The 22024-nt window shown below is 42.4% G+C and overlaps 1 protein-coding gene across 3 annotated transcripts in view; it reads left to right on the top strand.

The window, feature by feature from the left end:
• Positions 1-22024, top strand: part of SLC6A19 (solute carrier family 6 member 19) — a 99156-nt gene that overhangs the window by 44151 nt on the left and 32981 nt on the right. For 2 of the 3 annotated variants that reach the window (XM_065584163.1, XM_005290061.5), the window contains exons 2-3: positions 1934-2074; positions 12651-12788. In XM_065584163.1, the coding sequence (XP_065440235.1) occupies positions 1942-2074; positions 12651-12788 (271 nt within the window). In that variant the 5' untranslated portion in view covers positions 1934-1941. The remainder of the gene's footprint in view (positions 1-1933; positions 2075-12650; positions 12789-22024) is intronic. The other variant, XM_042841449.2, reaches the window with a different exon arrangement.

Genomic DNA, 22024 nt, shown 5'->3' with positions numbered 1-22024 from the left:
TTTGGGGTCAGGAAGGAATTTTCCTCCAGGACAGATTGGCAGAGACCCTGGGGGTTTTTCACCTTCCTCTGCAGTGTGGGGAACGGGTCACTTGCTGGAGGATTCTCTGCACCCTGAAGTCTTTAAACCATGATTTGAGGACTTCAATAGCTCAGATATAGGTTAGGGGTTTGTTACAGGAGTGGATGGGTGAGATTCTGTGGCCTGCATTGTGCCATAACGATCATAATGGTCCCATCTGACCTTAAAGACTATGATTCTATTATTCTACTGAGCCCACATTTCTCCAGCTTACTTATGAGAATTTCATGTGGAGACTGTCAAAAGCATTGCTAAAGTTCAAGTATATTATGTCCACATTCCCCCTATCCACCAAACCAGTTACCTTGTCAAAGAAGGAAATCAAGCTGGTTTGTCATGATTTTTTCTTGGTAAATCCATGCTGGCTGCTAGTGATCACCCCTTCATGCTCCAGGTATTTGCAAACTGAATGTTACTTTCATACATTGCTCGAGTAGTTTCCTGGGTATCAAGGACAAGCTGATTGTTCTATAGTTCCCTAATTCCTCCTTTTCAAGATGGGCACTACATTAGCCCTTCCCCAGTCTTCCAGGACCTCACCTGTCCTCCACGAGTATACAAATATTGTCAGTGGCTCAGAGATTTCTTCAGCTAATTCCTTCAGCACCCTGGGGGTGAATAGCCTCAGGCCCTGCTGATTTGAATTCATTCAGATTAGCCAGAAGATCTCTGCATGTTCTTTACTTATCCTGATCTGCATTCCTTCCCCTTTATTGTCTATGATAATTTTACTAGTTGTCCAGTCACATGTTATTTTCTGTATGAAGACTGAAGCAAAGTAGGTCTTGAACAACTCCGCCTTCTTACCTTCTATTGTCAGCTCACTTCCCCCACACCATCCCTGATCTTTCTTTTTTGTCTGACATATTTGTAAAACCCCTTCTTGTTGTCTCTAACATTTCTTTCCAGACAGAGAAGGTGCTACAGTGAAATTCTTCACTTTTGAAGAAAAAATTGTCTAAAATGAAAGAATGTAGGTGACACATGGGCACAAGAATTTATACTGTAATCTGCCCTTTCATAGTCAGGGATTTATAATGGAGTTCACATATCAGTGTTCTTTGAGTAATATGGTCAGAGTTTCACCCATAGCTCTGAGCACATATCAGTTTGTATTTACACATTTTTATCTACCATGTGTCTCTTATTTCCAATCCAGAATCTATATAATAAATATCAGGATAGGGATTATGCTTAAATCATGCAGTGTAGTTGTACCTGTTTCGGTTCCAGGATAGACAAGGTAGTTGAGGTAATATATTTTATTGGACTAACTTCTGTTGATGAGAGAGACAAGCTTCCAAACCACAGAGTGCTCTTCTTTAGTGCATTTTGCTGATGCTGGGAGTACCTTTCCCAGACCTGAAGAAGAGCTCTCTGTGGCTTGAAAGCTTCATAGAATAGAATATCAGGGTTAGAAGGGATCTCAGGAGGTCATCTAGTCCAACCCCCTGCTCAAAGCAGGACCAATCCTCGGACAGATTTTTTAGAAGAAATGTCTTACAGGGATTCCTGGAGCTAAAACAGTGGATTAATGCATCTTTAAATGGGGTAAATGTGGCATGTTTTGCACATTAAGGAGCAGATTCGACAAAGTGACTTATTGCCTGATGTCAAAAGGGGTGATGTTGGACAGGACTGACAGCCAGGCCAAATTGGTTGGTCTCATGGTATCAGTTATCAAAAATAAGATTAGTCAAAAACACTGTTCAGAGAAAAATGTTCTCTACAAAGACTTTTACATCATGTTTTCCTTCTGTATAATTTCCATATAGCTTCATCATTCCTGTGTAAAACTGAAATTCCTGCTTCTTCATATTTCACATGTATGAAATTTTTATTTTTATTTCAGGAGCCTTTATGATCCCTTTTCTCATTTTGCTTGTCCTGGAAGGTATCCCACTGCTTCATCTTGAGTTTGCCATTGGTCAAAGACTGAGAAAAGGTAGTGTGGGAGTCTGGAGTTCTATCCATCCTACCCTGAAGGGAGTAGGTAAGTCTCAGGAAGCTTACAACTAAACCAGACAGAATGCACAAAAGCCCACATTATTAATTTTGCCATTTAGGCTTTATTGTTTTACTTTGGAGCAGAATGAATTTCTCAGGGGATGAATTATGAGTTCAGAGACTAACTTCTACATTGTCCACCTGAATGCAGCCCAGGTTAGTAGTGATCAAAAGCTATTACTATCTGATAACTATTTGATGTCCCATTCCCAGTGCACAGGAACAGTGGGCACACTTAAAAACTGCACCCTGATTTTAGAGAGATTACAGGTGACAGGGAATATCTCTGAAAATGAGGAATATGGCTAGAACAATTGCTCTCTAGAATTGGAATTAACTTTAAGTGTGCCAACAACCTATATTGTAGTTATTTTGAGTATAGATCAGTGGTTCTTAAACTTTTGTACTGGTGACCCCTTTCAAATAGCAAGCCTCTGAGTACGACCCCCCTTTATAAATTAAAAACACTTTTTTTATATATTTAACACCATTATAAATACTGGAGGCAAAGCGGGGTTTGGGGTGGATGCTGACAGCTCGTGACCCCCCATGTAATAACCTCACGACCCCTAAGGGGTGCCAACCCCCATTTGAGAACCCCTGGTATAGATGGAGGAGTTCAATCTCCATATCTATCAGTCATAAGTAGTGATTGGTATATAACATTGTATACATTAATAATAGGGCTGTCAATTAGTCACAGTTAACTCACATGATTAACTCAAATTAATCACAATAAAAAATTAATCATGATTAATCACACTGTTAAACAATAGAATATCAATTGAAATGTATTAAATATTTGTGTATGTTTTCTACATTTTCAAATATATTGATTTCAATTACAACACAGAATACAAAGTATATATGCGTGTCCTCTGGAATGGTGGTTGAAGCATTAAGCGGCATATGAATGTTTAGCATATCTGTCAGGTAAATACTTTGCAACAGTGCCCTGTGAATGCCTGTTCTCACTTCCAGGTGACAATATAAACAAGAAGTGGGCAACATTATCTCCTGCAAATTGTAACCAAACTTGTTTGTCTGAGCGATTGGCTGAAGTGGGACTGAGTGGACTTGCAGGCTCTAAAATTTTGCATTGTATTATTTTTGAATGCAGTTTTTTTACCTAATTCTACATTTGTAAGTTCAACTTTCATGATAAAGAGATTGCACTTGTATTAGGTGAATTGAAAAATACTATTTCTTTTGTTTTTTAACAGTGCAAATACTTGTAATCAAAAATAAAGTGAGCACTGTATACTTTGTATTCTGTGTTGTAATTGAAATAAATATTTGAAAATATAGAAAACATCCAAAAATATTTAAATAAATGGTATTCTATTATTGTATAATTGATTAATTTGTTTAATCGCTTGACAGCCCTAATTAATAAGTATACACATTTTTTCTCTCTCTTATTACTTGTGAAAAGCACTAGATTAACAGCCAGGGAGACTGAGGTTCAAATTAAAAAGTGTCTGCACAAGAGCTCTAGATTCCCTGATAATCTTTTTACACAACAATATAATACACCCAGGAGCATTAAAAAACAAACAACCTCCCATTTCAATTAAAAAAGGAACAAATTAATTCAGCTCACCCAGCCAATTATAAGCTATAAAAAAGTTCCCTCCATTGTCTCTGGAAACGACTGCTTAACCTTCTTCAAAACCCTAGGAAATAAATGGCTTTTGCTTTGTGCCCAGGAAAACCCCCCCACCAAATTTGGGTTATGTTGGACCAAGAAAAAAGGGGGAGTGGTAAATTCTAGTGTCCCAAAGCCACTCACAAATAATGTCCTGCTGGCAACCTCCTCTCTTTAATCACAAAGGGAAAAAAATCCCTATTGACCTTGTGACGGGTTGGATCACAGAAACCCGCTTGGGAGCTGCCACCTAATGTGCCAAGACTACTTCTACCCCTGCTTTCCCTGCCAGCTTGGGACCCCAGCACCCTGTCTTGCTGAGCCACACACGCCCGTCTGCTCCAACACAGACCCAGGGTCTGAATTACTTGCCCCAAAGCAACCAGCTTACAGAAGTGTTCTTGACTTTAACACTCAGATGCCCAACTCCCAGTGGGGTCTAAAACCCAAATAAATCCATAAACTCATGAATTGTTCGCCCTCTATAACACTGATAGAGAGATATGCACAGCTGTTTGCCCCGCCCCCCCCCAGGTATTAATACGTACTCTGAGATAATTAATTAATAAAAAGGTGATTTTATTAAATACAGAAAGTAGGATTTGAGTGGTTCCAAATAGTGACAGACAGAACAAAGTGAATTACCAAGTAAAATAAAATAAAATACGCCAGTCTATGTCTAATCCAACTGAATACAGATAAAATCCTCACCAGTTCCAGAATGCTGCTTATTACAGACTAATCTCCTTTTAGTCTGGGTCCAGCAATCACTCAGACCCTTTTCATTAACTGTCCTTTGTTCAAGTTTCTTTCAGGTATCTTTGGGGGTGGAGAGGCTCTCTCTTTAGCCAGCTCAAAAACCAAACAGAGGCGTCTCCCAGGGGCTTAAACAGACTTTCTCTTATGGGTGGAGACCCCTTCCTCTCTCCTATGCAAAGTCCAGCTACAAAATGGAGTTTTGGAGTCACCTGGGCAAGTCACATGTCCATGCATGACTGAGTTCCTTACCAGCCAAGCCACATTCCTAGGAAAGCCCAGATGTAGATTGGTGTCTGCAAGTTCATTGTTGGCTTAAGTGTTTCTTGATTAGGCACTTACTGAGAATAGTCTTTTCTCAGGAAGCTGACCAACGGCTTCACTACAGCCTACTTAGAATCAAACAAGTATGTAGCCAATATTCATAACTTTGAATACAAAAATGATATATGCCTACAAATAGGATTAATAGATTCAGTAGATCATAACCTTTACAGAGATATGTTACAAGGCATATGTAGCATACAACACATTCAAGTTATGTTATATATAAGCATATACACACACACACACACATATATATATATAAGCATATTTCCATAAACCCTTATGGGGGGCACTGTCACAGACCTCAACTGTGGTAGTTTGGCATGGTGAGGCAGGTGGTCTCAGCCCATTTAGGGCTTTATAGGTCATGGCCAACAACTTAGACTCCATCAGAAACCAATAGGCAGCCAGTGCAGATCCTGGAGCACTGTGGTGGTGTGTTCCCAATGAGATACCCAATTAGTGAACTGCTGCATTCTACACTAGCTTCAATCTCCAAATAGTTTTAAGGTGTAGCCCATGTGGAGCTCATTGCAGTGGTCTAATCTTGAGGTGACCAACGAATAGATAGTGGCACAGTCTGCATCTGAAAGGAAAAGTGGCAACCTTCTGGCCAGGTGTTAATGGTAAAAAGCTGACTTGGTTATTCCTGTAATGTAATCCCCTAACAGCAGCTGGGGGTGGGTGGGTGGGTGTGTGTGTGTCCAAAATTACCTTTCAGCTGTGACCCATGATAACTAAAGGTGGACACACGCTCTCTGTCAGAGGGTCTGATATTACCTCTCCCATCTCTTCTAACTGCTTCTCCCAAATCCCCTCCTCACCTCAGTCTTAGCTATGTTGAGTTTCAGACAGCTCGATCTCATCCATACCCCAATCTCAGCTAAATACTGTCTGAGACACTGAATGGCTTCTTGTGTGTTGGATGAGATAGAGACATACAATTGGATGTGGTCAGCATAATGAAATCACTGCACCTTATGCCTCCTTATTACCCCTCCATGCAGCCTTGTATACACATTGAACAGGAGGGGAGGCAGAGGGGCTTCTTGTGGCACCCCATATTTGAGAGCTCTTCAGGAAGAGCAGTTGCCCACAACTACCCAGTGAGATGTCTGAGAAAAGAATGAACCCCCTGAAGAGCAGTCCTGTTCACTTTTGAAAAGGTTTGTAGACAAATGAACAATACCTTGTGATCAATGGTATTGAAGGCACTGAAGAGATCTAATAATACCAGCATGGTCATCTGAGCTTCATCCATCATCCATCACCAGGAAATGCTCACTGACCAGCATGACCCATATAGTCTGTGTCAAAACCTGGTCTATACCCTGATTGACAAGGAGTAAGGAGATCCAGTACACCCAGATACTATGAGGAGCGATCTTACTATAGCCTTATGCAGAATCTTACTGAGAAATGGAAGAAGTGGACTGATTGTCATGAACAAGTGCTGACCTCCTTCAAAGCAATAGGCAGGCTACTGTCTTTAGTCTCCCCCAGAAAATGACCCAGTACTTCCCCCTGACCTTCAACATCTCGGAAGGGCAAAAGTCCAAAGCCCAGGTGGTGGCACAAAGTTCTCTCACCGCTTCCAGTACCTCAATAAATATTAATGGCTAAAACTCTAGTAAAGGTGATGAGGCCCTTGTTCCCTCAAGTCTCTGTGTTAATAATTATGATCCTTGTCTCATGAAAACTCAATTACCTGATAAATAGTTCTGTTGGTTTCACCCACTGCTAAGATTAAACATCTCATTCCTTGTTTACCCCTCCTTCTTCAAATGTCTTATTTTTATAGCCTTGTCAGTCACCTCAGGGATCAAAGAGCCCAAGCCCTCACAGCCATAACACCTTCTTCTCTTTTTCTCACCTCCTTGGGACTCCATATTCCCTGCATATGACAACACTAATAGCAACTTAATAACTCTTGGCAACTTAATAGTGACCATTGAAAGGATGCAGCTGAGTTCCCAAAAAGTGATCCCTAAAGCTGGCTGCAAAGCCATAATCAAACTCTTTCTAAAACACTCATCCACTGATTCACACCAACTAGCTGTCTCACACCTCAGGGCCTCCCAAACTCTAGTGTTCTGTTCCTCTCAAAACAAGATTCCCCACTTTTCTGTACCAATTATGTCTTCCTTCTCTCATTAGCCACCCTTCTACTGTGGCTAGATGAAGAAGGAAATCAAAGTTCCACCAACTCCCATAGTCTCTGCATCCTTATCAGTTCCACTGTCCTGGAAGTGGCAGAGAGAAGAATTCCAGACTGTCCTGTAACTCCAAGGGGTGGTCACACAATGGTACAAACCCTTTCAATCCACCATCTATCAACTGTCAGACTCTCACCCACAAACTGCTCACATTTCTAATCCTACTGTTATCTATAATCAGTCTGCCTGCCACAGAGACTAGCCCATAGGCACACACTCACCAGGGGATTCTTTAAATGATTTTTCCTTTGCTGGCCTCTCACCACAAAAGAGAAACCACTTTAACCATAACTTACTCCTTCTCCCTGTCTAAATCTCTCAACACCATTAATCCACTATCAGCACCCCTTTACACTCATCCCATTAACACACAAACATGACAATATTGAGCAAACGAACTCAGAAGTGTGAAGGTATGATCTCAGCCCAGGTGCTGAGGCCCAGCTGACCCTGGTTAAAGGCAGAGTTTCCATGAGTATGATTGTAAGTAGTGGTGCCAGCTTTAGGTCCAGTTGCAGGGGCAAAGTGGCTGAGGAGACTCCCTGTTTAAAAGTCAAAGCCCCCCAATAGCAGTCCCTATTGGTGGTAAACAGGCAGAACTGCAGAGGTGGTAAAGAGCTGCAATTAATGTTTTCCAAATCTTCCTAGAAGTGCATATTTTTATTATTCTCTACATTTCCCATTTCATAATCAGTGAGAATGTCAACATCCTCCAGCAGTCACAACAACACAAATGTCAGTTGCAGTCATCTCAATCCTATAGCCATCCCACACTTGCCCTAATGACCCAGAAAACTTTCATTGAAAGCCAAGCTAACACCCTAGCAGGACAAACTCCCTAGCTGGTCACAAATTTAAAACAAGAAGTCATTTTAGGTGCTGGGTCTACGATTTCAACATTTTCTTGTTCATTGGAACTAATGAAAAGGAAAGCAATCTGCTTTCAACAGATATATCTTGGTAAACTTCCTGCAAGAGATAGCCTCTAAACAGTGCAGTCAAAGAGCATTAAAAATATAGGGCCTAATTCTCATTGAGAAATATTCTGGATGTCTTCAGAGAGTTCCCGACTTCTTTAAATAAAAGGCTACATTGTGACTTGGACCATGCACAGGGATGGTAAGATCTCTGTGCATGGCTACCGGGCAGTTGGGTCTGGGTGTACAAGAGTTTTGCCCTCCTGCTTCTCATCTGAGCTAGTGAAGGGCTATCATAATTTGCTGTTAGTCTATACTGTCAGCAAATTTCTACGTCCCAGAAAGGTATCTGTTACGCACAGTGACTCCTTGGATGGTGTAGCTTATGCACCACCCATTGCTCAGGACTGTGGCTAAATAATCTTGCTCAAAACCTGCCATGAACAAAATGACTGCAAATGCAAACCTTCTACAACAATCTGAAGATTTAGGGACATATGTTACTTTTTATGAATGCATTAGTATGCTAATTTCTCACTAGTAGTGTGTGTTTACAGTGAGATACAATCCACAGGTAAATCTTCACACTTTATAGATGGTGACTTTTTACATAATGAATAACTTTGTAATGATATTCCCAGCTTCAAGGCTGGGTAATAAATACAGAGAAGCCTTTTATCTGTAGGTAACTGGTTTGAATCTAGCCCAGGTCAGTAGTGATCCAGAGTCACTAATTACTATCTGGCAGCTATCTGATGACCTAGTAATTCTGTGGTGTCAATGTGGATACTAGTGGACCTACAAAAAACACTCTCATAGTTGGACTATTCTGCACCCATGCTGGTAGTCTCACCAGAAGCCAAAGATTGAATTCATGGAGTTAGAATTATTTGTTCAGCCCAGAAACTGTCAAAAATATTGATAAGGCACATTGGTGAGGAAGCTTGTACTACTGCTGTTATCCATGCTGTACCTGTTCTCCAGGAAGAGGCTTTTAGTTCTCAGGGCTATCAGCATGGGACACAGCTAAAGTCACTACAATATCATTTCTTTAATTTTTGTAAAAACTCATTTCTTCCTGCTGTCAGTACAGCTAAGTGGAGTACAAAATTTTCCTTCTAAACTATTGCAGAGATACATCTCTGCTAATGGGAGTTGCATGCTCACCAAGGGAAGAATGTATTCTAAAGCTGCATATGCCCAGGATGCGTTAAACACTGGATCTTGACATTCTAATGCATATTAACAAAAATCAGTTCAGTTTAGTTACTTAAAATATTTGTTTTATATACAAAGTACTGAGTTCAAATCCTATTAAAAGTTATGATTTTATTTTAAAAATTTGTATAATTTCCTTAATGCCAAATGGTTCTCTTACTTTAGTTTGAAGTCAGTGAGCCCACTTGTAGAGTAAGGTATTAGTCAATATGAATAAGATTATCAGAATCTGGCCCTATGTTTTCAACGTTTAGGGCTAGATTTTTGTCTTCAGGCAAAATCTTTAGATCTAAACCAGTGGTGGTGCATAAACCGCCTTCAGGAAGTATTGTGACTCAGAGACATACCTTGGAATTTTTCTCTCCTGCTTTCTTCTTGCTCCCAGGGGGGTGTAGAAAAATTATTGCTAGCCTGCATACTATCATTAAATTTCTACCCCATTCTGCTGTAGTAGGAAGAGAGTCTGAGACATAAACCCTTGTATTAGAGGCCTGGTATGAGGCAGGACCTGCTCACAGAATCTGGCAAGAACAGGGCTAATATTGCAGAAATATACATTCCCAAGGATAACAGGGACACACTGAACACTCCTAAAAGATAAAGTCAGGATGACAATACGTAATAGAGATGTTTTGATCGAACCAACATGTACAAGGTGATGGTGATAACTAGCCACATCATGGAGCAATAACTAACTATGTCAGAGGCAGTACATAACTTGTTTGTATCAGGGTATAAACATGTATTTCACAGGGAGTATCTTTGTCTGGCCTAGGGAGGAATGGAAAGTCCTGACATTCACTGAACTGGTCCATTGTTACAGGCATAAATTTATTAGTGGTCCAGTAGAGTCTGAAGGATACTAGTACCATGCTTCGTTGACAATAAACCTGGCTGGCTGCCTTCGTCCCTTACCATATTTTGTAGTCATTGGGTGGTTCGCTCGAGGTCTGCTGTGCTAGCTGTCTGCGCAGGGTTGGGGCAGCACACAGAGGGAACACATACACGCAGCCAAACATCTATCAACATCTAACCACATCTGCATTGGCTCATCTACTCTTACCAGCAAGGTGGGGGGTCAGAACCCAGGCTCCAACCACTCTGTCCATTTCCCACCCAGCCACTGCTCACCTACTCTAGGGCAGAGAATAAACAAGGAAATAATTTTGCTACTACTACTCACCTATACCCAAGGTCCAGATGGCCCAAGTGTGAGTGTGAGCTGGGGGTTACTCCCCTGAATGGGTATATAAGTCTGAATCACAATCTACTCAATTATCTTTGGGTGATAAAGAGGGTTAAACAAGTGATTGGTGAAAATGCAACATACAATGCTGCCATTTTTTAGTGTTTGTTGTTACATGCAGAGTTGGTAGCTTTCATGCCAGGTGTCTGCCTCAGACTGAATTTTTTTTGAAAGTTTCAGCTAAAATGGTCAGCTCTCTCACAGAATGAGTGTAGGGGAAAAAGATGTAATTTTGAAATCAAAATGAAATGATTTTAAGAAGCCCTACTATCCCCGTGATTTTACCTGGAAATGCTCCTCTCAGCTGCCCAGAGCCAATGTGGCATCAACGACCAGAACTGAGATCAGGGAGACTCACATTTAACATACTCATAAACCATCTGGAAAAGGGGTAAACAGGGAGGTGGCAAAATTTGCAGATTATACAAAACTACTCAAGATAGTTAAATCCCAGGCAGACTGCGAAGAGCTACAGAAGGATCTCACAAAACTGGGTGACTTGGCAACAAAATGGCAGATGAAATTTAATGTTGATAAATGCAAAGTAATGCACATTGGAAAACATAATTCTAACTATACATATACAATGATGGGGGTCTAAATTAGCTGTTACCACTCAAGAAAGAGATCTTGGAGTCATTGTGGATAGTTCTCCGAAATCATCCACTCAATGTGCAGCAGCAGTCAAAAAAGTGAACAGAATGTTGGGAATCATCAAGAAAGGGATAGATAATAAGACAGAAAATATCATATTGCCTCTATATAAATCCATGGTACGCCCACACCTTGAATACTGCGTGCAGTTGCCCCATCTCAAAAAAGATATATTGGAATTGGAAAAGGTTCAGAAAAGGGCAACAAAAATGATTAGGGGTATAGAACGGCTTCTGTATGAGGAGAGATTAATAAGACTGGGACTTTTCAGCTTGGAAAAGAGGCGACTAAGGGAGGTCTATAAAATCATGAGTGGCATAGAGAAAGTAAATAAGGAAGTTTTTTACTCCTTCTTATAATACAAGAACAAGGGGCCACCAAATGAAATTAATAGGTAGCAGATTTAAAACAAACACAAGAATGTATTTTTTCACACAACGCACTGTCAACCTCTGGAACTCCTTGCCAGAGGGTGTTGTGAAGGCCAATACTATAACTGGGTTCAAAAGGGAGCTAGATAGATTCATGGAAGATAGCCATTGATGGACCTATTAGCCAGGATGGGCAGGAATGGTATCCCTAGCCTCTGTTTGCCAGAAGCTGGGATTGGGTGACAGGGCTTGGATCACTTGATGATAACCTGTCTGTTTATTCCCTTTGGGGCATCTGCCATTGGCCACTGTCAGAGGACAGGATACTGGGCTTGATGGACCTTTGGTCTGACCCAGTATGACCGTTCTTATGTTCACTCTTCCTTTGATCTCAGTGCTCTCCCTGCTGATGCCAGGCACCATGAAGGAGGAGAAGTATGTTCTTGGACTCAAAGAGGAGATGATAGGGACATAAGCAAATAGACTAGGTTGGGAATGGTATAACAGCAGAGGGAGGTAGGAAGGAACTTAGGGATAGGGACAGAAGATTTATAACCATTGGAGCACATGCTCCTCCAGAACATGTAATTAAACCCAGGATACCCAAGTCTCAACATTCTTCTGCTGTCTAGCAAATACCTATAAGCCTAAATGAGTATCTCACCTCTTCCCTACTAGCTGGCCACATAGAGGATAACGGCCTACTTCTGCTAAAAGTTCTCCATTAGGTTGAGTGGTAGAAGACTGTGCTGTCCATCTAAATGTCCCAAACCTGCTGATTACCCATGTGGGATCAATATGATTAAAAAAAAATGGAATTTGGTTTTTGTTTGCTTGTTAGAAAATTACATTTAGAAAACCCTAAAGTTTATGTTAAAAGAATGTTAAGGTTATAAAGTCAAGCATTCAAAAGTTAGGGAATGCCAAATTTACAGTTGCCTCTGTAACCCTCATGTTGTTTATACGGAGAGGTTGTTTGTATAATATGTGTTACTTTGTGTCTAGAATACAAGAATTGTTGTGCTCATCTATATCCATTAAAAAAACCTATTAATTTACATTGTTAAGATACAAATTTTCACAGCATTCATATAGTTGACTGAGATCAGTCTGGTGGCTTAGCTTTATAACGTCTTATATTTTTGTTGATATATTTTAACATTCCTTTAAAAACAACTAAAAGCTGCATATTATAATCTTTTTCCTTAGGTATAGCAGCAATGCTTGTATCCTTCCTGGTGGGTTTATACTATAACACTATCATTGCCTGGGTGATGTGGTATTTCTTCAACTCTTTCCAGGAGCCATTGCCTTGGAGTGACTGCCCACTCAATGCTAACAGAACTGGTACGGATTATGAAACAGTATTTTAATTTGCAAAACACTTTGTCATTAGCAATTAATACAATAGGAACTTTTTTGTATAAAAATAACCTATCATACCAACTTTATCAGGGCTGTATGCAGTGTAGTTGCAGCCATGTCAGTCCCAGGATGTTAGAGAGACAAGGTGGGTGTGAGGTAATGTCTTTTATTGGACCAACTTCTGTTGGTGAGAGGGACAAGCTTGTCTCTCTCACCAACAGAAGTTGGTCCAATAAAAGATACTAACTCACCCGCCTTGTCTCTCTAACTTCATCAGGGAGCATTTTGATATTTTAATATTTCAGTTTTGCAGAAGAGTATTCACTATACACTTTGACATCTTATGTGAAATCTGTGTTCTGGAGTTATTATTCCAGCCTTTAGATGAAATAACTGACACATTGTAACTTCTTTAGAACTGGAGCCACTAAGAGAGAGTTGATACTGTATATATAGGAAAATACATGTATTTGTAAAAGTACAAGATCCAGTGCAAACATTAGCATTCAGGAGCACTTTGTAGATTATTGGCACCATAAAAAAAAAATCTTGGTAAATTAAAAAAAGATACAGTTCAATAATGCTTTTGTATGTTTCATGGTCTGTAAAGATAGAGTGTACCCATTTTCCTCACACTAGCACAATCAAATTTTAAAGTTATAAAGAGCCCCACTCAGTATAAACAAACTCAGAAACATATGAAAATTAATTAAGCATCATCATCTTCGAAACTGAGGATTTCTATCACAAGTGAAATTGATAGTTTTCTTTTAACAACTTTTAACACTGTGTCTGAGATTTTCAAAAGTACCTAGGAGCTTTCAAATGGGAAATGACCATCTAAAACCTTTAGGCAGCTGAGTCAGAGAAGAGAACAGGTTGAAAATTATTTATCTAAAATATGAGAGGAGGCTGTAACATTTTGTGACATATAAATACATCTCAGTGAGGTGAGACATGTTAGATATAACTTTTCAACTGCACTATTTCAGAAAATAGTAACCAAAATGTATGTGGCACAAATATAAAAGAGCTGCATATTCTGGTAGTCCAGACCAGAATGATATTTAGGGTAGACAATTATGAACGATCCAATTCTGGGTGTTGATCTCAGAACAGATTGCCTTGAATCAACAACAAATGCTTAAATATTGCCCCACTACATGGAAAGTGTAACTGCTGATGAACACTGACCATGAATGTATGAAGTAGTACAGAGGTGGAAGCACTCCCCTTTGCAGTCAAGCATTGTGTCGCAGGTGAGACTCTGCCTCAGTTTCTCCCCATCTGGGTATAAGACCAAGCAGGCATTTCTAGTATTAAGGAGAAACCTCTTCCGATGGTCTCATTTATTGTAACAGAAAAAGGAAAACATAAATGAAAGCTTCAGTCAGCTGCTCCACTGGAAACTCTCCACCTCTGGTTTAATCAATCTTATGTCTTGCCTTTCTAACCATGGAACACTCTCAGGCTGAATTTCCTGCCTGAAGCTTGGGCCTCTGCTGGGTTTTCAGCTGGCTTCCACTCTTTCCCCTTTGTTGAGCAAGTCACTGGTAGCTCCCAAGGAGGTTCCACACTCAGTTTGTTCTCTGGGGCTGTTCCTGTCCCTTGCCTGTTCCTCTCTCCATAAGCCTCTGCTCTCCAGGTAGAAATCACTTGGAATAGCTTCCTAACCAGCTCCCCTGAGAAGTCTCTCACCTCAGGAGCTTCTGTTGTCCTGGCTTCTTGACTAAGCCCTCACGAGCCTTTATTAGACCCAAGTATTTCTTACCTAATTAACTGTTTCCCAGCTACTTGGGCAATTAACTATCTGCAGGTGGATCTGGGTTGGGTCACTCTCCTTAGCAGATCCTGTCACAGGTAAGCTGGGTGCCTGACCCCCACCCCTCTAGGGACCAGTTACCCTGTGATGTATTCCCCCGACCCTGTTTTAAAAAATGAACATTGCCCTTCCCAAGGCAAGATTAAGTATTTGCCTATGTCTAAATGGGCTCAACCAGGGTGACCTTATTAAGCACCTTCTCCAGGACTGCTGATATAGGTCACCTCTCAATCATTTCTTCCAGCCAGGGAGGTCCTTCTTGTTTGACTGCCTCAAGGAAGTCTGCAAATCATTTAACCATTCTTCTATTCTCATCACTGAAGTACAACAATATTGCAAGTCATATTCACAAAGTCCTACGTTGGTTGTGTGGCAAACAAACTCCCCTATAGTCTTTTGTACATCATAATTCAAAACAAGTTGTATATTTCGTATTGCCAGAGATAATTAACAGGATTAGTCTCTGACCATTAGCAAACTTGAGTCAGGCTGCTTCTTGATCTTCTCAGACACAGCCTTCCAGGATACATTTTCAGGCACATCCTTTGGAGTTAAGGTTGTCTTATATCTAGCCTAATTCTCCCTTGAGGTTTCTCATTATTACCAATCTAATCTTTTTCCTTACAGCCTTCAGTAACAGCTTAGCCCATTTCTGAGTCTCTTGGATCCACATCACTTCATGTGTGATGTTATCCATTGGAGAATCACTTTTACTCTCCTCCCTTGAAGGGTCCCAGTTTACCTTTAAGCTAGACTTCTTTTTAGCTCCACTTTGATTAGGGTCTTGTACTGTTGTTTCCAAAATCTCTGTCTCAGTCCTTCCTCTTGTTCTTCACCTTTCTGGGGATGACTTTCTTCCTCACCAGCCTGGCAGCTTTCCCTTTCAGAGGTTTGAGGCACTGCCTCACCCCATCTGTCCTGTGTTGTCTGACATTTCCTGGGACTCAATCCCCTCTTGAGGGCTGCCTTCTCGCCCTCTAGGAGTTCAATTCTCTTACCTTGGGTCTTGATACCATGGGACTGTTGAAGGATTTTTCATGGGGCTCTCTCAGATTCTTCAATAACAGCAACTGTCATTTGCTTTTAACATCAGGCCGGCTAACTCTTGCTTTTGTTTCATGGCTTGAGCCAGGGTACAGTCTCTTGAGGAGTGTATTTTCTTTAATTCCTTCAAGGCTACCCACATTTTGGTCCTGTAGTGCACTGAGTTGTGCCATGATCAGAAGGAGACCCCATTGACCGAAAGGCATGTGATACATTGTCCTAGGGTTGAGGGGTTCCACGACCACCACTCCCAAGAGGAGGAGATGGATGGTAGTGGTCGGGGACTCCCTTAGACTCATCCATCTGCCATCCAGACTTGAGACATGTGGTGCTTGCCTGGAGCTAGAATTCAGGATGTGACAGAGTGTCTGCCGATACTTATCAATCCCTTGGCCAACTACCCCTTCCTACTTCTCCACGTGAGCACCAATGATACTGCCAAGAATTACCTTGAATGGGTCACGGCAAACTATGTGGTTCTAGGAAGAAGGATAAAGGCGTTTGAGGCACAATTCGTGTTCGCATCCATCCTGCCTGTTGAAGGGAAAGGCTCAGGTAGGGACCATCGAATTGTGGAAGTAAATGTGTGGTTATGCAGGTGGTGTTGGAGAGAGGGCTTTGGATTCTTCGACCATAAGATGTTGTTCCAGGAAGAAGGATTGCTAGGAAGAGATGGGATCCACCAAACAAAGAGAGGGAAGAGCATCTTCGCAGGCAGGCTTGCTAACTTAGTGAGGAGGGCTTTAAACTAGGTTCGCTGGGGGATGGAGAGCTAAGACCTGAGGTAAGTGAGGAAGTGGGATACTGGGAGGAAACACAAGGTGGAGGGTGCAGAAGGGGAGGCCTCCTGATTCATAATGAGAAAGTAGGGCAATCGGCTAGTTATCTTAGGTGCCTGTACATGAGCGCAAGAAGCCTGGGAATCAGAGAGAATTGGAAGTCCTGGCACAGTCAAGGAACTATGATGTGATTGGAATAACAGAGACTTGGTGGGGTAACTAACGTGACTGAAGCACTGTCATGGATGGATATAAACTGTTCAGGAAGGACAGGCAGGGGAGAAAAGGTGGAGGAGTTGCACTGTATGTAAGAGAGTGGTATGATTGCTCAGATCTTCAGTATAAAACTGGAGAAAAGTCTTGTTGTGGTCAAAGACACCCACGCAATGATTTTAGTTCAAAGACTCAAGCCTGAGGCCAGTTTATTGACATACATACCAATGCACTGGGGTGCAGTCCGAAGACTGACACACTGAGGGCCGCTCGCAGGTGGGCTTTTATTTCGTCAAACCGCAAACGTAGCACAAACAAAGTGTCATGAGTTAAGAAATTAGGGTTGGGGTCAGTTCCTCCCCTAAACCGTGAGTTAAGAAACTAGGGTCGGGGTCAGTTTCCCCCCGCCCCCAGGTACTTTCCTCATTTTTCCGAGAATTGGATGTTTATTTGGGTAGAGGGGCGCTTGGTGGTTTTCCCCAGGGGTGGTACTTGGCACCAGTTTGGGTACATTTCTCAAGACGCATGTTATTTTCCGGGGTCTTTTGGTTAAAGATTGGGGGGGGGGTTCCATGGGATGCCTAAAGAGGATCTATGATTGGCTATTTTTGCAGATAGCTGGAATCACGGAGTGGGTCACAGATCACCCAAAGGAGAAGCTGCATGAGTTAAGAAATTGCATTTAGCTAAACTTACCTATTACTTCACACAAGTGGTTATTATATTTCATTAGTCATAAACATATTTCATTAATGCTGCTGCTGGGGCTTTTTTATTCTTTGCCTCCTTGCCCCCCCCCCCTCTGGTCATGACCCTTGACCGAGTTTGGCAGAAAACTGTTGTTCAGTCTTGCTCAGGCTTAGGCCTGTACCGCCCTATGCAAGGGCAGTCAGCATAACAGATCTCTGTTGGAGGGTTTATTTTGGGGCCTTTAGATTCACAGCTCTGGCTATTAAAAAGAAGGCCCCCCTGCTCTATTTCCCCACAGCCTGTTGAGAGTCTTTGTGTTAAGTTTAGCGACAAGAGCAACAAGGGTGATGTTGTGGTGGGCGTGTGCTATAGACCACCAGATCAGAAGGATGAGGTAGACGAGGCTTTCTTCGGACAACTAACTGAAGTTTCCAGATCACAGGCCCTGGTTCTAATGGGGGACTTCAATCACGCTGACATCTGCTGGAAGAGTAATACAGCAGTGCACAGACAATGCAGGAAGTTTTTGGAGAGTGCTGGGGACAACTTCCTGGTACAAGTGCTGGAGGAACCAACTAGGGGCCGTGCTCCTCTTGACCTGCTGCTCACAAACAGGGAAGAATTGGTAGGGGAAGTATAAGTGGGTGGCAATCTGGGCAGCAGTGATCATGAGATGGTCGAGTTCAGGATCCTGACACAAGGAAGAAAGGAGAGCAGCAGAACACAGACCCTGGACTTCAGAAAAGCAGACTTTGACTCCCTCAGGGAACTGATAAGCAGGATCCCCTGGGAGGCTAATATGAGGGGGAAAGGAGTTCAGGAGAGCGGGCTGTATTTTAAAGAAGCCTTATTGAGGGCGCAGGAACAAACCATCCCAATGTGCAGAAAGAACAGCAAATATGACAAGCGACCAGTTTGGCTTAACAGAGAAATGAGCTTAGACACAAAAAGGAAGCTTACAAGAAGTAGAAACTTGGACAGATGACTAGGGATGAGTATAAAAATATTGCTCGAGCATGCAGGGGTGTAATCAGGAAGGCCAAATCACAATTGAAGTTGCAGCTAGCAAGGGATGTGAAGGGTAACAAGAAGGGTTTCTATAGGTATGGTAGCAACAAGAAGAAGTTCAGGGAAAGTGTGGGACCTTTATTGAATGGGGCAGGCAACCTAGTGACAGATGATATGGAAAAAGCTGAAGTACTCAATGCTTTTTTTGCCTCAGTCTTCACAGACAAGGTCAGCTCCCAAACTGCTGCACTGGGCAGCACAGTATGGGGAGAAGGTAGCCCTCAGTGGTGAAAGAACAGGTTAAGGACTATTTAGAAAAGCTGCACATGCCCAAGTCCATGGGGCTGGATGCAATGCATCTGAGGGTGCCGAGGGAGTTTGCTGATGTGATTGCAGAGCCATTAGCCATTATCTTTGAAAACTCATGGCAATCGGGGGAGGTCCTGGACGATTGGAAAAAGTCAAATATAGTGCCCATCTTTTAAAAAGGGAAGAAGGAGAATCTGGTCAGCCTCACCTCAGTCCCTGGAAAAATCATGGAGCAGGTCCTTGAGGAATCCATTTTGAAGCACTTGGAGGAGAGGAAGATGATCAGGAACAGTCAACATGGATTCACCAAGGGCAAGTCATGCCTGACCACCTTGATTGCCTTCTGTGATAAGATAACTGACTTTGTGGATATGGGAAAAGTGGTGGATGTTATATACCTTGACTTTTGCAAAGCTTTTGATAATGGTCTCCCATAGTAGTCTTGCCAGCAAGTTAAAGAATTATGGATTGGATGAATGGACTATAAGGTGGGTAGAAAGCTGGCTAGATCGTTGGGCTCAATGGGTAGTGATCAACAGTTCGATGTCTAGTTGGCAGCCAGGATCAAGTGGAGTGCCCAGGGGTCGGTCCTGGGAACAGTTTTGTTCAACATCTTCATTAATGATCTGGATGACAGGATGGATTGCACCCTCAGTAAGTTTGCGGATGACACTAAGATGCGGGGAGAGGTAGATACCCTGGAGGGTAGGGATAGAGTCCAGAGTGACCTAAACAAATTGGAGGATTGGGCCAAAAGAAATTTGATGAGGCTCAACAAGGACAAGTGCAGAGTCCTGCACTTAGGACGGAAGAATCCCATTCACTGCTACTGGCTGGGGACCGACTGGCTAAGCCTCCGTTCTGCAAAAAAGGACCTTGGGATTACAGTCGATGAGAAGCTAGATATGAGTCAAGGGTGTGTGTGCCCTTGTTGCCAAGAAGGCTGATGGCATATTGGGCTGCATTAGTAGGAGCATTGCCAGCAGATTGAAGGAAGTGATTATTCCCCTCTATTCAGCACTGGTGAGGCCACACCTGGAGTATTGCATCCAGTTTTGGGCCCCCCGCTACAGAAAGGATGTGGACAAATTGGAGAGAGTCCAGCGGAGGGCAACAAAAATTATTAGGGGGCTGGGGCACATGATTTATGAAGAGAGGCTGAGGGAACTGGGCTTATTAGTCTGCAGAAGAGAAGAGTGAGGGGGGATTTGATAGCAGCCTTCAACTACCTGAAGGGGGGGGGGTTCCAAAAAGGATGGAGCTAAGATGTTCTCAGTGTTGGCAGATGACAGAACAAGGAGGAATGGTCTCAAATTGCAGTGGTGGAGGTCTAGGTTGGAGATTAGGAAAAACTATTTCACTAGGAGGGTGGTGAAGCACTGGAATGGGTTACCTTGGGAGGTAGTGGAATCTCCATCCTTAGAGGTTTTTCAGACAAAGCTTGACAAAGCCCTGGCTGGGATTATTTAATTGGAGTTAGTCCTGCTTTGAGCAGGGGGTTGGACTAGATGACCACCTGAGGTCTCTTCGAACCCTAATCTTCTATGATTCTTCTATGATTTCTACTTTGCCCTGTGGGCTGTAGCAACCATGTTTTCTAAGGTTGTCTTCTAACCTTGTTCATGAGGAGTTGGGTTTGCTTGGGTAGCTGTAGAGGCTACCACCAATACTGCAGCTTCTATAGTCAATTCTGTATTGGCTGGTATTGATTATAAGTCCTTCGCTGAGTGGTGAATCCATCTTCCTGCACCATGTGGGGATGCAAGCCCCTTAGTAAACAGTTACCATGTCTTCCATCTCAATGTCCATGTTCATGCCCACTTCACACAGCTCTTCTCTCTCCTGGACCACCATTTTAGTCCTTTCAGTTCCTTAACTTGCTACAGGAGGGGGCCCTTGACTTAGGAGGATTCCTGCAGTTATGTGTTGTCTCACAATTGCCTCCTCATTCTGCCGCTATTGCAGTTCTAGGCTTTGCACTGTGTTCTGGTCCCTTAGCAGCTTCATCTCCTGCATCTTCAATGTCCAGATCTGGTCCTGGAGGGCTTGCAGAGCCACTTCATGCTGCTTCTGCTGGCTTTGCACACACCAGAGAGAGATGGTATAGCTGTTGCAGTTTCTGATTGTGGAGTTGCAGAGGTTTCAGCTCGTCATCTGTCCTGTGTTGAAGCTCATTGATTTTGGTCATGCTATCATTGTAAAAAGCTTCCTTCTCCAACTGTAGCTGCTTATGCTTATGCTTCAGTTTATTGGTGAGCTTATTCAGCTCTTCCTGAAGCTGGGAGGTCTTGTGTTGCTTCGTCGTCTTCAGACTCCCAAGTTGCTTCTTTAGCAGCCTCTTCCTTCATCTCCCATTTTAACTCAACCTCCAACAGCAGTTACTGGACTTGGTGGGGATGTTGCTATTGGCCCAGATCTCCTGCAGTTGCTCCTGCAGCTTTTCTGTTTGCTGAAGGATTTGAAGTGGCAGCTGAATCTGAAGTGGAAGCAAAGTGCTGCCTTTCTGCTCCAGTATGTGTTGTCCGTCCACAGTGACTTTCACCTCCTGTAACTTCCTGATTTTCTGTTACATTAATCATGTCTGGCTGCGCTTTCCAGAGTGCTCTGTCAGGAACCGCAGGACTTGTTCACGCTCTGTTTCAGCTCCTGGGAACTTGTCCTGTTGCCTAGTTCATTTTCCACCATTGCGGCCTGGTGGCCATCAGCCTGGCATATCTTGGACTGTGAGTTGCTTCTCCTCTAGAGTCAGGTCTTCCTGACCTTGAGTACTGGTGCCAGCTGCCCTGTGACAGGAAGCACTCTGTATAACACAGGTCCCAGAAATTCCCCAAAATAATTCCTAGAGCATCTGTTTTAGAAAAACATTTAATCTTGATTTTAAAATGTTCTGTGAGAGAGAATCCACCACAACCATTGCTAAATTGTTCCAATGATTGATTACTCTAACCATTAAAAATGTATGCCTTATTTCCAGTCTGAATTTGTCTAGCTTCAATATCCAGCTATTGGATCGTATTATACCTTTCTCTGCTAGACGGAAGAGCCCATTATTAAATATTTTCCCCCAAGTAGATACTTATAGACTGTAATCAAGTTACTCTTTATTAAGCTAAATCTTGAGCTCCTTCAGTCTATCACTATACAGCATATTTTCTAATCCTTTAATCATTCTTGTGGCTCTTCCCTGAACCTTTCTCAACATCCTTCTTGAACTGTGGACACCAAAACTGGACACAATATTCCAGCAGCTGATGCACCAGTGCCAAATACAAATACAAACCTCTCTACTCCTCCTCAAGATTCCCCTGTGTATGCATCCAAGGATTGCATTCATCTTTCTGGCCACAGTGTTG

Source organism: Chrysemys picta, chromosome 2 (assembly GCF_011386835.1).
Source record: "Chrysemys picta bellii isolate R12L10 chromosome 2, ASM1138683v2, whole genome shotgun sequence".
Classification (NCBI taxonomy): Eukaryota; Metazoa; Chordata; order Testudines; family Emydidae; genus Chrysemys; species Chrysemys picta.
This window is presented reverse-complemented; position numbering and strand designations above follow the sequence as displayed.